The sequence below is a fragment of the Acinonyx jubatus genome, chromosome E2 (genome assembly GCF_027475565.1).
Source record: "Acinonyx jubatus isolate Ajub_Pintada_27869175 chromosome E2, VMU_Ajub_asm_v1.0, whole genome shotgun sequence".
NCBI classification, from domain to species: domain Eukaryota; kingdom Metazoa; phylum Chordata; class Mammalia; order Carnivora; family Felidae; genus Acinonyx; species Acinonyx jubatus.
Window position 1 is genome coordinate 4744620 of NC_069396.1, and position 15221 is coordinate 4759840.

Consider the following 15221-nt stretch of genomic DNA (forward strand, 5'->3'; position numbering starts at 1 on the left):
ACCTCCTCTCCTCCCCGGCGCCCACACTTGTCCGTCTGCCGGCGCACTTAGGGGAACAGAGCAGCTCCGCGCACCCTCACCGTGGGTCGTGTGCGGTGGGAGGAAGGCCAGTCACGGTGGGCGTGGGGAGGGGAAGGAGCAAAGACCTCGGCCCCCAAAGCTGCTCATCTGGGAACCTGAGCTCACTTCTCCTGAGGCTTGAAAATGACATTTGCCCCATGGGCCCGGTTAGCGCAGTCAGCGTTTCGTTTCTGACGCGTCTGCCTGAGACCGAGCCCGTGGCCGTGGCTGTGAGGCTCGGGCGCTGCTGACACTCCCCCTGTGCTCTTGCAGGGATCATGCCCGGCCGCTACAACCAGGAGGTGGGCCAGACCATTCCCGTCTTCGCCTTCCTGGGAGCCATGGTGGTCCTGGCCTTCTTTGTGGTACAAATCAACAAAGCCAAGAGCAGGCCGAAGCGCAGGAAGCCCCGGGTGAAGCGCCCCCAGCTCATGCAGCAGGCGCACCCGCCAAAGACCCCTTCGGTGTGACGTCACACCCGCCGACCGTGACAGCCAAAGAGCGCCTTCGAGGACGGCCGCGACGGGCGGGCGGGCTCGCTGTCCCCAGGGGCTGATCCTGTGTCCAGCTGCGGCGTCCGTGGGTCTGTCCTCAGTGGGCCACCCGCGTGCCGCGTGCAGGTGCGTGTCGCGGTGGCCGGGGCCCTGCACGAGGGGCTTGCGGCCCCGCCTCCGGGGAGGCCTCACGCGGTCGCTGCGCACCGAGAGGGAGGCCACGTTTACACAGGTGAAGGCTGCAGCCAAGCGGAACTGTGTTCGTCCAAGGCCATTTTCTATATTTATTGTTGGGAAAAGTCACTTTAAGGGCTCGCGCTGTTTGGAAACAAAGCTATTTTTTTTGTCCGTGCAATGCGGTTTTTTTACTGTCGCATCACGAGGAATAACACAGATTCCGTGATCTCCTTTTCGATGAAAGGACAGACTGAGATTGGAAGGAAACTCGCACAAATCTGTGAAACACAGACCTTGGCTTTATTTTTATAAGTATCAATTGCCATCCTGTTTTGTAAGTTGGGGTCTTGATTTCACCATTGTCGGTGAAGAAAATTTTCAATAAATACGCATTACCTATATGAAGCTAAGTAGAAGGGTGTAGAAGGCTCTTTTTCCGCCCACCCTGTTTCTCTGCGGACAACCTTGAACGTGTCCGGGTCACCCTGCAGGGGCTGGGGTTTTTGTCGTCCACGTTCATTTTAAGGTATGACTCACGTGCTACACCATCCTCCGAAGCGTCCGATTCGGTGGCTTTCAGTGTATTCGCAAGGTTGTGTAACCATCAGCCCTGGGATTCCAGAACATTTTCATCACCCCCAAAGGAAACTTGTCATTAGCAAATCAGCCTCTTTTCCTTCCCTCCTGGCCCGTGGCAGCCCCTCACGTGCTGCCTGTCCTGAACATTTCCCACACGTGGGATCACGCGATACAAGGCCTTGTGCTTCCCCTTAGCGTATTTTCAAGACACGGCCGTGTGAGAACATGTCCAGGGTGTGGTGGCGTTTCTGGGCCCGTGCACCAGCCCGCTGTCGTGTGTGCGCCTCGGGGGGGTAGACGCTGGAGCTACCCCGCTGTGTGGCTCTCAGAGGAGTCCCGGTGCTAAGGGTACTCGGGTACGGGCTTCTGGGCGGACGCCAGTTTTCAGCTCTGCCGGGGGTGGTCCCCGGGGGCGAGGGGCTCGCCGCGCCCTGTGTCGCTTTCGGGGGAGCCGTCAGACTTTCTGGTCCGAAGCGAGCACACCATTTGATATCCCCAGCAGCAGGGCACGAGGCTCGGGTTCCCCGCGTCCTCGCCCTCCCTCGGCCATCTGAGCGCAGCCAGCTTCCGTGTCGGGTGGTGTCTGTGCTGGGGTTTGGACTTGCGTTTTCCTGAAGCTGAACGACGTCGGACGTCTTTGCGTGTGCTTACGGGCGTCTGCGCGTCTTTAGAGAAGTGTCTGTTCTCTAAACCCAGTTTCAGCTGGCTTTTCTTTATCACAGACCCGTAGGAGCGCCTCGTGGGTTCTGGGTCCGGGTCCTCCTCGGTGTGTGGCTGGCGCATCTGTCATTCTGTTGCTTGTCTTTCCACTTGCCTGGTTGGCTCCTTTTTGAAGCATGGAAGTTTCTAATTGTGATGGAGGCCGTTTTACCCGCCAGGTGCCGGTTTGTAGGAACCCAGAGCCTAATCCAAGGGAGCCTGCTGACTTTAACCCTTGCCTGTCCGGTCTGTTTTCTGGGTGCCAGCCGGCTGACCTCAGCCTTCACGTCACAGGTGAGGATGCGCTGACCTGAAGGGTAGAGGCCGTGTGGCATCAGGGTGCCGAGGAGGTCCTGGGAAGAATAAGGCTCAGGCCGAGGGCTGAGGGAGGAGTCACTAAGGCCCAGTGCTCCCTGTGACGGGCCATCCTTGGAGGTCACATTGGTGACCTTGCAGTTCTTAACTGCACTCTGTGGCTATTGCCTCAAGACTGGAGGCGTTGCTTAGGGCCCCACCAAGCTCTCTCTGCCCCAAGCAGCCCCCGGGGCGGGAGCATTTTCGCACAGGGCAGCCTGTGTCCTCAGGTGAGCAGTGACCGGAGGGTAGCGTCGGCCCATCAGAACAAGGGGCTTGTGCACGGTCTGTCATGGGGCCTCTGGTCCCCCGCCTGTCCTCCACAGGCAGGGACGGCTCCCCGCCTGCTCCTTCGCACCGTGAGGGCTGGCCCGTGGCCCATCTTCATCCCGCAGGCCTCTGCGACAACAGGTCCTCCGAATGAGGACGTGGCCTCGGCGTGAGACAGCAGGCTGCGGGAGCTGGGACTGGCTGGGGCACCCAGGCCTTGTCTCAGGGACAGTGCATCTTCAGATTTTTCCAGGGAAGCCTGAAATCTGGGGTATGTTGGCAAATGATTGAATTAGAGAAATTTCTTGTGATTTAGGCTGTCCCTCCATCTCTGTTGCAAAGTTCTCCTAACAGCAATGGCAATGTGGTTGTGGAATGAAGTTCTAGACCCCAGAGCGGTGAGCTGGGACAGTTAATCTCCACGCTGGTTGAAGGCCTTGGGTGCACCTGGCTCTGGCGACTTGGAGGTCTCATCCCTGAAAGATGGAACTTGGATCTGGCAGCGTCTCCTGTTCGCGCCAGGATCCCTCACCTGGCTTTCGAGGTCGGCATTCGCATGTGTCCCTGGCCTTCGGGGCTGGCTCTCCCGTTTAGACGGGGTGGACCTTGCCAGCCCAGCATCGAGTGCTCTCACAGCCATATCAGGGCGCACACGTGTGCAGTTTAGGTTTGGGCGCGGGGTCGTGTAGGTGGGACAGGACAGGAGGACAGAGATCGGACAGGCGTGAACACAGACCGCACACTGAGACCAAGTCACAAACAGAAGAGTCGTTAGCACACCAGGCTTCTCAGGGACCAGCTCCACGCAGGGAACCCGCCTGGGGTCTGACGTGGCAAAGTGAAGTTCAGTAGTGACCACGTGAAGACCGTGGCAGGTCTTCAGATACAGGGTGGCTTCGTAGCATCCTGAAGTTCTGGGCGCGGATGGGGGTGCCCAGGAACTGGCCGCTGTTCTGTGATCTGCCTGCCCAAAGTGCTGCGATAGAGGTGTAACGGAGAAGGAAGGAAGGTGGGTCCTTGCCGGTCTGCTAGCCAGAGGGGTAGCGTCGGGAGCCGTGTGCCAGGCTCGCTGCGCATTCATTTTTCCTCTCCAGGCACAGCTGGGGGCTCGGTGGCGCGGGTCCCACCTCACAGAGGCAGTGGCAGCCGGAGAGGGGCTCCGTGCCTTGCCCAGAAGCACACCATTGATGCATCAGGATCAGAGCTAAGCCTGAGCGCCTCCCGTCAGGGACAGCGACACACGGGGAGGATGACCAGACGCAGAGGCATTGGATGGAACCGGGGTGGGCGGGGGGGGGGGGGTGTGTGGACGGCAGGGGACAAAGCGGGGTGGGGGGGGGCTGACCTGAGAGAGAGTTCTTCATGGGGGAGCGCTTATCCAGAAAGGGACTGAACCTCTGGAGAAAACCAGTTGATGGGGGCCCGGAAAACACGCCCTCCCCTAGAAGGGGCCTCATCAGGCGCTTGCCCTGGGGATGGCCGGGTCCACCCGGAGGCACGTCCTGCAGAGGATGTCCCCACCTGGCGCAGGTGTTGAGCTGCAGCCCTGGCCGTAGCCCCAGGCCGCGTGGAGTCCAGCTCCGCCTGGCCACTCCCCGCTGTGGGCCCTCTCCTCACTGAGTGGCACTCAGGCGTGTCAGGCGTGGTCGGCAACAGACCATCCCGTGGTGACAGATGTGCGTGATGGCTGTGGGCCCGGGCTGGGCCGCCTCCCTGCTTGTAGGGGACCCTTCGTTGCCCTGGTGTGAGCTCTCCTTGTCCCAGTGAACACCTACACCTTTAAAACAACAAAAACGAGCAGTCAGCTCACCACGACCACAGATACACCTGGGATTCCAGGGGGCCCTGGGGGCCCTGAGAGGCAGGTTCATCCCTAACAGTGCGAGCTCTCGGGAGCCAGGCAGGTGCCCTGTCTGCAGGAACCCTGAAGGTGTCGTGTGACAGGAGTGGAAACGGGGACAGCTGGGTGCCCCCGCGCCACCCTCAGCCCCACCTTTGTGAGGGACGCGAGGGTCTGAGGTCTTGCACCTGCCTGTAACCGTCCAGTGCTCCCCCAGGAGGAGGCTCCGCGCACGATGGCCCCGAGGGCACCTGCCCCGGCCACGTGTGCACTCCCTGCGTCTGCTGGGTGCTCACCGCCCGCCTGGCATCGGCCTGTGTCTTTTTTTTTTTTTAAGTTTATTTATTGTCAAGAAAGCGCGCACTAGTGGAAGAAAGGCAGAGAGAGAGGAGACACAACCCAAAGCAGGCTGTAGGCTCTGAGCTGACAGCAGAGAGCCCGACGCGGGGCTCGAACTCACAAACCGTGAGATCATGACCTGAGCGGAAGTCGGACGCTCAACCGACTGAGCCACCGGGCACGCCACAACGGCCCGTGTCTCATGTGCCTTGTGCCACCTGGGGGTCCCAGCACCATGTGATGCTGTCACTGCCATTTCTCAGGTGAGGAAACCGCGGTGAGGCCAGTGTTCAAAGCCCAGCTCTGACCTGGGCCTGAGGCCCCTCAACACAGGGCTCCTTCCCCTTTCCCTATGGCGGGAAAGATGCCCACTTCCTGGTAACGATGGGGGTGCTACTTAGATTTAGATCTGCTGGACACAGAATGGAGTCCGGGATTCTCATAAATAGATTAAATAGAAGCATCCAGAGAAATAGCAAAATTCTCGCTTTTTTTCTTAACGGTTGGTACTACCCACATAAGCGGATATTAACACACAGGATGTTGGTTTCATCTGTTGGCGGCCCGAGTTTTAAAAGCTCCCCAAGGTGAACCGCTGGCATACGACCCGGCTCTCCCGCGGCTGGGCGTAGACCCGACCGAATCGCAAGCAGGTGTTTGAGCCAAGTGTGTACGTGGCAGCCCGCGGCCACGCGACTCCCAACCGCCAAAAGCCGCAGATGAGCCAGAGGTGCATCCGCAGATTTGCCGAGGAGCAGAAGGTGACCCGCCCAGACGCCAAGGAATGAAGCGTACTGATCGCAAGCCTCGAGACCGCCCGGCTGAGCAGAAGAAGCCTGACACCAAAGGCCCCAAATTGTGTGATTCCAGAGCAGGCAAACGCAGGGACAGAAAGCGGGCGGGGTGGGGGCAGGGACCGCTGACGGGTAAAGGGGTTTCCTTTGGGGGACAAAAGTCCTAGAACGGGGTGGTGGTGATGGTTGCACAACATCGTGAGTATACGGAGTGCCACCTGGCCGCACGCTTGAGGGTGTTAAGGTGGTGGCTTGTGTGCGTGTGACATAACCACCAAAACCCCCACGTCTCCCCAAGGGGTTCTGGTACCAGGCGAGGTGGGAGCCCCTGGCTTGGAGGCTGGGAGAGGCCGTCCGGCCGTCCAGACCCCAGCGTCAGCACGGGCCCAGGGGTCAGAACCCGATGACAGAGCCCCTGCAGGGGCTGGGCGCCCTCCTCACCGCCTTGCCCTTGCCATCGGCCTGCTGTCTGGCTGCTGAACCCCCCCCCCCGGGCACTTCCTCCTCTGGCTGAGAGGCAGGGTGCCGTTCCCTCCCTTCCCGCAGAGCCAGATTCTGGGACCAGCCCCTCATTAGAGGGAGGGGACAGGACAGCAGGACTTGCCAGGGCCGTGCCCTGGGCCCTGTGTCACCTGGAGGCCCAGCCTCCACTCTGCGGAAGAGCGTGGGGCAGGGGTCCACGGACCTCCAGCCTGAGGGGCGCCGCCATCAGGGCCCGGGGTGCCGGGTGGACCCGTTTCCTGCTGCCGCGGTAACAAGTTTCTGCAAAGTTGTGGCTGAAAACAAAGCATTTTCTCCTGTGGTTCTGAAGGCGGGAAAGCCAGAATCAGTCTCACGGGCTAAAGTCAGGCGTGGGCAGCGCTGATTCGCTCCGGAGGCTCCCGGGGAGAGTCTGTTTCCTGGCCTTTTCCAGTAGTGGGTTCACCCCGCCCAGGGTGCTGCCCTTGGCCAGGGACAGACACACAGACGGTGGGGGCAAGGAGGGGCCACGGGCTCAGGAGCGCAGGTGACACAGGGACCCTGCCTGCCCAGAGCCGAGCTCCTCCACGCGCCTCAGCAGCTCTTGGGGAGCTTTCTGGAAGCCCGGATGCCCGCCACAGCCCAGACCAATGTCATCCGAAGCCCTGAGCCATGTGAAGAGTTCCTCCAGTATTCTTGTGTAGCCGGGGTTCAGAATGCTGTTCCAGAAGCTCAGAATCAGGCCGAGGTAAAGACACATCGGTACCGATGGTGGAGTTTGACATGCCCCGTTCCACACACATCTCTCACTCCTGTGCCGAGAGCACAGAGAATTCTCAGGAATCCCCGGAACAGCCCTGTAGGGTGGGATCTGCTGTGATCCCATGTCACCAGTGGTCCCAGCGAGGCCCAGACCACAGAACCAGTGCACAAAGGGAGCCAGGGACTCTGGCTCCTGGGACCTGCCCTCATCTGTCTTCCGGAACATTCTAACGGGTCTGGGGAAACAAGCGAGGTCACTCTCTCCCTGAAGTTCTGAACCTGTCATGTGGCCCGTACTCTGTGGAGAAAAGAAGGAGCTGGACCCTGGAGAACAACCCTTGATGACAGGCGCTCCCGTGCGTGGGCGCCGGGCCGAGCTGCCACCTGCCTGGCCCACGGAGGCGCCAGCTTGACACCTCACTGGCTCCCTTGTGCTCCAGAGCCGCCCGCCCACACAGATGGGGCCCCCAGGGCGCCTCTCCACAGCCCAGAAAGGTCACGGCAGCCCTGGGAGGCCGGCAGAGAGCGAGTATCAAAGCGCTTCAGAACTAAGGTTTTCCTCCTCGAGTGGAATTTCACAGCCCGGTGGCCAATTTCTTAGTCATGCACGTTAATGGGCAGCTAATGAGGTATCCAGGCAGGGACCTGGAGGTGCCCCAGGCTCACAGAGCCCAGATTAGGGAGTACAAAGCCAGCCGCTGGTGAGGGAGGGAGCTAAATCATCTCTCCCTGCGCCTCGGGGTGGATGTGGGCGGAGGGTGCGAGCTATGCGGATTTTGAGCCCCAACCCGGCTTGGGTCTGCGCCCTCCACCTGCCGCGCCCCGCCCCCCCCCCCCCCCCCCCCCCGTCCCCCGTGCCCAGCATCCTCCCCATCGGGCCTGGCCGATGACCTCCCTGCGTTCCTGGAAAACCTCCACAGGGAAGAGGTGGGGCTGAAACGCCTGGTCCAGCAAGAATGGCCTCTCCCAGGTCCCCCTAGAACCCAGAGGCCTTCCCGGGGCCCCTGGCTGAGCCTTCACACAGGGACTCCCTGCTCCTCCGATGCCTCCCTTCCCCTGCCCTTCACCTTCCTCCAGGGAGCCCTCCTGCAGCTGGGGTCTCGTGGTCACCCCTCCTTTTTTTTTTTTTTAATTTTTTTTTTTTTTTAACGTTTATTTATCTTTGGGACAGAGAGAGACAGAGCATGAACGGGGGAGGGGCAGAGAGAAGGAGACACAGAATCGGAAGCAGGCTCCAGGCTTTGAGCCATCAGCCCAGAGCCTGACGCGGGGCTTGAACTCACGGACCGCGAGATCGTGACCTGAGCTGAAGTCGGACGCTTAACCGACTGAGCCACCCAGGCGCCCCTCGTGGTCACCTCTGCTACTCTTTGGACCCTATTTGTCTAGTCCTGGTCTCTTCATACGTCGGCCTTGCCTCCAGAACGGAGCCCTTGTCTTTCGCCTCTGACTCGCTGTGAGTCTGCGTGCGTCGAATGAGAACGCACTCAGGCCCCAGCCCCATGGGGCGCAGTGTGCTGAAGGGTGGCCCCTGTCGTGCTGAGTAGTGTGCCCTAGAGCCTGTGGATGTGACCTTATCTGGAAAATGGGTCTTCTGCTTTGCAGGTGCAGTGAGGAAAGGATCTCGAGATGAGATCATTCTGGAATGTGTGAGTGGGCTCAAACCCCAGGACAGGTGTCCTCCCACGAATAGGAGAGGACCCAGACACGGGGCGGGTGTGGGAAGATGGCACTCGGAGGGACGGGGCCACCAGCCCAGCACCGCCTGGAGCCCTTAGGAGCTGGACGAGGCAGGAGGGATCACGCCCTGGAGCCTTTGGAGGGAGGGCGGCCCTGCTGGGAGAGAATAAATTCCCATTGTTTTGAGACCCCCAGCTGGTGAGTTTGTTATGGCGGCTTCAGGAGGCTACTTGTGTGGGGGAAGTCACGCCTTTTTCTCTCTTCCGGAATCCTACTCTCACTCTCTGGTTCAGTGCTTCCCGTCCTGGGCGCTGGCAGCCAGGCAGGGTGCGGGGTGAAGCAGGTTTTGGGATGACGCAGCCAGGGTTGGACCCCGGGCACTTGCCAGCGGGCCCGTTCTGAGCCCCCTGCTCCACCTGCCTGAGCTCACTGCCCGCTCTGCGTCGAGCACTATGGTGTCACCCCCTCGGGATTCGCTGTGGGGGACCCAGTGAGACGCCCAGCGCCGGCTACAGGGCCCGGTTCCCAGCATCGCTCACTCGGTGAGCGCCGGTCCAGCTGTGCGCTCCTGGGCCACAATCCCGGCTCCCTTTTCGCATCCACGCCTGCCACTCAGCAGGTCAAACGCTCACTCAACGCCTCTACGCGGAGCCTGCAAAGACCAACAGTCTGCTGGTGACACGGTCAGGGGATGGAGACCGTTGGAAACCACATGGAGAAAAAGCCCTGGGCGCTGATCTGGTGTCCGCCAGATAAGGACTGATCGGGTGAGGCTCTGGCTCCGGAGATGGTTAACTGAAAGCCGCAGTCCTTAAGAGGGGGTCCCTGCACCCGCTGTATCCGCGTCACCGGGGAGCTGGGTAGGAATGCAGATTCTCAGACCCACGGAGTCAGAAACCGCTGGGTTGTCTGTCACACAGCCTCAACCTGAGTTGTCACACGCCCTCAAGGGGACTCGAGCCCGGGTGCTAGGAGTAAAGCCGGTTCACGTTAGAATTCCGGATGTGACCTTCGTGGACCTGTGTTTTCCCGAAGGGGACAATTTCCTGTATCCTGCCATCTCAGCGGACAGCACAGCAGGTCGGAGAAGCAGTGTCTACTCAACGTCTGGTCCCAGACCAGCAACGCCCTCCTCCCCGGACCTCGGGAGTGATGTGGAGTCTGGGCTCCACCGAGGGGACAGTGAATTCGAATCTGCCTTCCGACAAGACCCCAGGCGATTCACGTGCACATTCGTTTCAGGGGCCAGGCACCTGCTGACTGCCTGGGCCTTTGCACGCTCTTGAGTCCACAGCGGGCCCCACAGCCCACGGCGAGCTGCAAGGTGGGCACGCGGACCCCTTTGTGGATGGAAACTAGGCTTGGAGAGATCACATGGTCTAGCTGAGCTCTGAGCTCTTAACCAAGCCCCCCTTCCTCAGACTGGGGGGCCTCAGAGAGGGATCCTGGGCCCAGGTCATTGACTGAGATCAGGTGCAGGCCTGTCCCTCCTGCTCTCCCAGCTGCCCTCCATCAGACCCTCAGCAGCCAGGAAAGCCCCGCCTCCTGGGAGGGGCCTTCACCCGGGTGGGGGAGGGGAGGGCGTCTTAAGACCCCCTCCTCAGGCTGGCAGTCGCAGAACGCTGCAAGCTCTTGGGACCGATGGCTCTGACCTCTTGTCCTTGTTCCCCTTGGTGCTGAGACATGACCCCAACACGTGCTCTCTAGAGCTCCTTTAATTCCCGAATCATTTCCCCACCTCGGGCACAGCTAGAACCTTCCTTCTTCCACCAGTGGGGCCCAAGAAATGCCGCTGAACCAGCTGGAGCGAGCCTGAGCCCTGTCCCTGATGGCTGACAACTATCTGATCTTGAAGTCTGGATTTGGGGGTAAGGGTGAGGGGCTGGGGTGGAGGCTCGGGAGAGGAGGGTAGGAGGTCCCCCGGTGAGGATAAACCGGGGCCTGGGAGCGGGTCACTTAAAAGGGCAGCACGAGGCAGCCCGTGGCGTGGGGCCGTTGGGACAGATGGGTGACTCTGATTTGGGGAGCGAGACCAGTCACAGCCAGGAAGGCAGTGTGAGGACTGCGCCTCTTCACCCCCCCCACCCCCCCTGCCTCCCTGCTGCTTCTAGCCATGGAGGAACCGACGGCCGGCAGCCCAGTCCTCTCAGAGAAGGCGGTCCCCGCGGCCCCCAGCCCCTCTCTGTCCTCGCTGGGCGCTGTCTTCATCCTCCTGAAATCCGCGCTGGGGGCCGGCCTGCTCAACTTCCCCTGGGCCTTCCACAAGGCGGGTGGGGTGACCCCCGCCTTCCTGGTGGAGCTGGTAAGCACCTGCGGAGCATTTTTCGGGGCGGGGGGTGGGTCTCCTGGGGTGGGATCCAGACGGGAATCCTCAGCATCCCTCCTGGGGAGCTGCCTGTTGTAGAAACGACCCCTTTGGAGACTCCCATTGGCGTCCGCTCTCTGCTCAGCTGCCGCGGGACGGGGTCCTCCCACCGCAGCCCCGAGTGGCGAGCACCCCTAGGCTTTTGAGGGTGGGGGGTGGGGAGGCGCCTGCCTCAAGTGATCGTCTGCAGGCGGTCACCTGGCCAGTTGGCTCCTCTCACCGGCTGGTTACAGCTCAATGCTGAAAGTTGAGCCCTGCGTGCGGTCGGATCGGGTGTAAGATGCTGTGACCCCCACTCCCCCACCCCACACTTGTCCTGGCCCGCCGCCCCGTCACAGCCGTGCAGCCAGTTCTGCCAGCTGCATGTGGAGCCTGAACTCCCTTCTAGAAAGGCCAGGGCTGGACAGCCCCAGCGGAGAAGGGCCGCTGATTAGCACAGCTTCATTTTATTTGCGAAGATTCTGTTTCCGCAGCTGATAGCAACAGCTGAGTTGTGTGGGGAGCTGGTCCACAGACGTGATCTTAACTGCCTTTGTATGGCGGCCAGCTGATCGTGGCCACGGGGCCTTTTCTGTCCTTCGGGAAACTGCCCGGTCCTAGCTTGCGTAGTGTCCGGCCTATGAAAATAGGTAACCGTGGGACGATAGGGCAGGGGTTTCTTTGGGGGACAGGACACGAGAGAGCTCCGGGGCACGGTGGTGGGTTCTCAGTCCTGACGGGTTAGGGTTGTACGGGTGGATCGGTCGGATCTCTTCCAACGATACGTGTGTTCTTTTAACCCACAACCCACGGGATTTTAGGAGAGTAATTGAGACTCTCTGGGTTTCCGAGATCTCATATATCCAACTGGGGCAGGATAGTAGGAATCCCAGGTGCAGAGAATACAGCCCGAGAGGCCTCGACGATCGCTTGCCCTGTGGCTCTGATCTCCGGGCAGGGGTGGGCCTGGTAGCACATTGGGTAGAGGTCCCTGGTCTCCAGGTGGTCTGTGTGGGTGACAGACCTGGTGGAGAGTGATATCAAAGTCCCAAGGGTCTGGGGCACCTGGCAGGGTCGGTCGGTAAAGCATGTGTGACTCTTGATCTCAGGGTTCTGAGTTCAAGCCCCATGTTGGTCCCCGAGCCTGCTAAAAAAAAAAAAAAAAAAAAAAAAAGCCTGCGGGGCAGCTGGCTCGGGTGGTGGGCTGGGGGTCACCCTGGCCCCACGGTCCTGCTCCGCAGGTCTCCTTGGTCTTTCTCATCAGCGGGCTGGTCATCCTGGGCTATGCTGCCTCTGTCAGCGGCCAGACGACCTATCAGGGTGTGGTTGGAGGGCTGTGTGGCCCGGCCTTGGGGAAGCTGTGTGAGGCCTGCTTCATCGTCAACCTGCTCATGATCTCCGTGGCCTTCCTCAGGGTGATTGGGGACCAGCTGGAGAAGCGTAAGTACCGGCACAGGACTGGGGGGCGCCCCCGGGGGGCTTCTGGTTGATGAGCCGGATGTGGGTACGGGGGGGCCTTGGGGGGACAGCAGAGGCCAAGGCCACCGCTGAGCTCCTTACATCGTGGCAGAAAGCGTGGTAATGAGCACCCTGGGAGTCATGGAGGGGGAGGGGCCGTGCCGGATGTCTAGTGGGGACAATCCAGTTTACAGATGGGGAAGCCAAGCCAACTGCAGAGAAGTGCCTTTGGAGAGCGAGCCAGTAACACCTTGAATCTGGGGATGGACGTCCGGGCCTGAGCCCAGGCCCCCTTGGCTTCTCGTCCCCCGTGGACCTTTTCCCTGCAAACACTGCTAGCCACATCGTGCCCGCTTTGATAGGTTTCCTTTTTGTTCGATTGAGCGTGTTTGCGAATTCTTGCTGGGATTTCTTCCTCGACTCACGGGTGTTGACGCTTGTGGGGTTCAGTTTCCACTTCGGAGTTTCCTAGACCGCTTTCTGGTTTCTGCCTTAGTTGTGCCACGGTCGGAGAACACGCTCCGTGTGGTTTCAGTCTTTGGCCTCGGAGCCTTGCTCTGGGCCCCCATGTGATCAGTCTTGGTGGGCGCTCCGGGGGCCCTTCAGGGACGTGCCTGGTGCAGTTGGGCGGAGTGTTCTAGAACGCTGCATCGGCTCTAGGTGCTCCACGGCTTGGATGAGATCCTCCCGAGCCTCCCTGATTGTTTTTCCAAGTGGAGTTACTCCCTCAGGTGGTGAAAGGCGAGCGTGCAAATCAGCTGTGTTTGCAGGTTGGTGTGTTTGACCCTTGAATTCTGTCCATTTTGGCCGCCTGGTGCTCGAAGCTCTGTTGGCAGGCTCCCACCCGTGAATTGTCCCCTGAGGATCGTGAAAGGTCGCCTCCCGTCTCTGGTAATACTTTGCCTTCAAGCCCAGCCTCTCTGCCACGCGTCTAGTCCTTCCGGCTTCCTTGAGTGTTTGCCTGGCTTTCCCCCCTCCTCCCACCACCCCCCCACCCCCGCCCCGGGTCTTTGACTGTGAACCTAAAGGTAACTTGGGAGTTTCAGATATGTTTCCTGTGGACATGATGTAGTTGGGTCTCGCTTTCTTCTTTGTTTTTTTTTTTTTTTTTTTTTTAATCATCTCGACAGTCTCCGTGTTTAACTGGAGTGTTGCAATTTTTAATTGGAAAGCGGTTAGCGATACGCTTGGATTTTGGTCGTCTGTTTTGCTGTTTCTTCTGTCACTTGAACCAAAGGCCCCCAGTGCTGGGGGTCCCGAGGTTCCAGGTGCCCGTGTCTTGGGGGGGGTGCTTGTATCCCGAAAAGCATGGAGGTTGGCGAATCTGAACCTCCCGGTGGATAAAAGGGGCACAGAAGCGCCCTGCCTTTCGGTGTGAAGTGGAGGTCGTGTCCGGTTCCACCTCTGGGCAGAGGTGGTTGCACCAGAGGGCAGCTGGAGTGATCCGAGCAACCTTGAGGACGCAGACCTCCTCCACGGGCTCTGGGCAGATGGCCTGGGGTGTGCTTGTGTGTTAGTGGTTAGAGGGCTGGGGATGTGTTGTCTCTGCAGGCTTCTTGGCATGAGGGCCAAATAAAGACTGGGGGTGCCCGTGGCGGTGGGGGTGCTTGGTGGGTACCGATGAGAGAAGTGACAGGTGCTGAAAGACATTGAGGAATGTTCTAGAAAGTTGAGGGCTCAGGAGGGGCTGCTGGAGCCCAGATGTCCAAGCTGGGATCCTGGCTGAGGAGATCTAGATGCAAAAGTGGGGCTTGTGTCCCTTCCCAGAGGCCATGTGGGTCTGGCACTCCCCGAGGTCTCCGTGCACCTCTGGGTGCGTGCATTCCCCTGGCGTCTCTGGCCCGGAATGCTTGCTTTGCTCTCGTGCCTGGTGCCTGTGTAGAGTGACCTCGGGGTGGGACCCTGGGACTCCCCCTCCCCCCCCCCCAGCCTTCCAGAGGTTCAGTAGAAACAAGCTACTCGGTTAAGGTCTTGGCTTCTGTGCGTGGCTGGCTTGCATTTGGTGAACAAAGAAGGGTCACAGTCCAGCACAGCAAGCGCCCCCAAGTGGGCCGGGAAGCATCTCTCTGCTCCCAGCCCTCCGCAGCAGGGCTGTGGGGACCTGGGAGGAGGGACATCCTCCCCCCCCCCCCCTTTCGAGCCCCAGGCCATCTTGCTCCTCCCCCAATTCTCTCCTCTCCCCCACGGGCCTTGCCTCTTCTGTCAACTTCAAATTCTCCATTTCATTGTGGTGGGGGCGGGGGGGAACCCCGGTCTGGGTTCTTCCGTTCCCCCTACTGAGAGGTTGGTGGGAGGCTGGGAGGAGTGTGTGTCCCTTGCCCCCATCAGCATGGGCTCTGAGACACGTTGGCCCAGCAGACTATGGCAGATGTGACATGGTGCCCGTTACAGGCCCAGCCTTTAAGCGGACAGGCAGTTTCCTCCGGGATCTTCGGGAGCCCCCAGCTGCCCCGGCCTAGCCTCCTGGAGGGTCCTTGTGGGAGAGACCCCAGGACTGCAGGGAGGGCTCAGGCGTCCCCACCAGACACCCAGTGTCGAGCCATCGCGGACCCTCCAGACCAGCCTACCCGTGGGCCATCCACGCACCCCCACGTGACCCCAGCTGGTCCCACGCGGAGCAGAACTGGCCGGCTCAGCCCTGCCCTAGTTCTCCAGTCCCTGGCGTGTGACAAAGCCGTCGCTCTGGGCCACTGTTTTGGGGGGGGGGGGGAGTTTATCGGGGGGGGACGTTTACCGGCTCTCATTACCAGCTCCCCCCCCCACCCCCCCGACAGGCTCATGAGCAAACAGAAAAGCATCTTTTATGAGCGGATTAGGGCCCAGGTGCCTCAAGGGCAGGCCACTTGGCTTCTTCCTTGTTGCGGCCCCTCTAGCAGAAGGTCACCGAATGGCTGTTGAATGAATCTGCGGCA

At 60.4% G+C, this 15221-nt stretch overlaps 2 protein-coding genes across 8 annotated transcripts in view; both read left to right on the forward strand.

Annotated features, from left to right (window-relative positions):
- The window catches only part of MBTPS1 (membrane bound transcription factor peptidase, site 1), a 52373-nt gene extending 51232 nt beyond the window's left edge, over positions 1-1141 (forward strand). The window contains exon 23 of the mRNA XM_027076299.2: positions 334-1141. Coding sequence (XP_026932100.2) covers positions 334-530 — 197 coding nt within the window. The 3' untranslated portion in view covers positions 531-1141. The remainder of the gene's footprint in view (positions 1-333) is intronic.
- Positions 1142-1588: 447 nt separating this feature from the next.
- Positions 1589-15221, forward strand: part of SLC38A8 (solute carrier family 38 member 8) — a 32754-nt gene continuing 19121 nt past the window's right edge. The window contains exons 1-6 of one of the 7 annotated variants that reach the window (XM_053210899.1): positions 1589-2303; positions 2759-2904; positions 9750-9831; positions 10281-10375; positions 10619-10809; positions 12093-12291. In XM_053210899.1, the coding sequence (XP_053066874.1) occupies positions 10336-10375; positions 10619-10809; positions 12093-12291 (430 nt within the window). In that variant the 5' untranslated portion in view covers positions 1589-2303; positions 2759-2904; positions 9750-9831; positions 10281-10335. The other 6 variants (XM_053210898.1, XM_053210895.1, XM_053210897.1 and 3 more) reach the window with 6 other exon arrangements.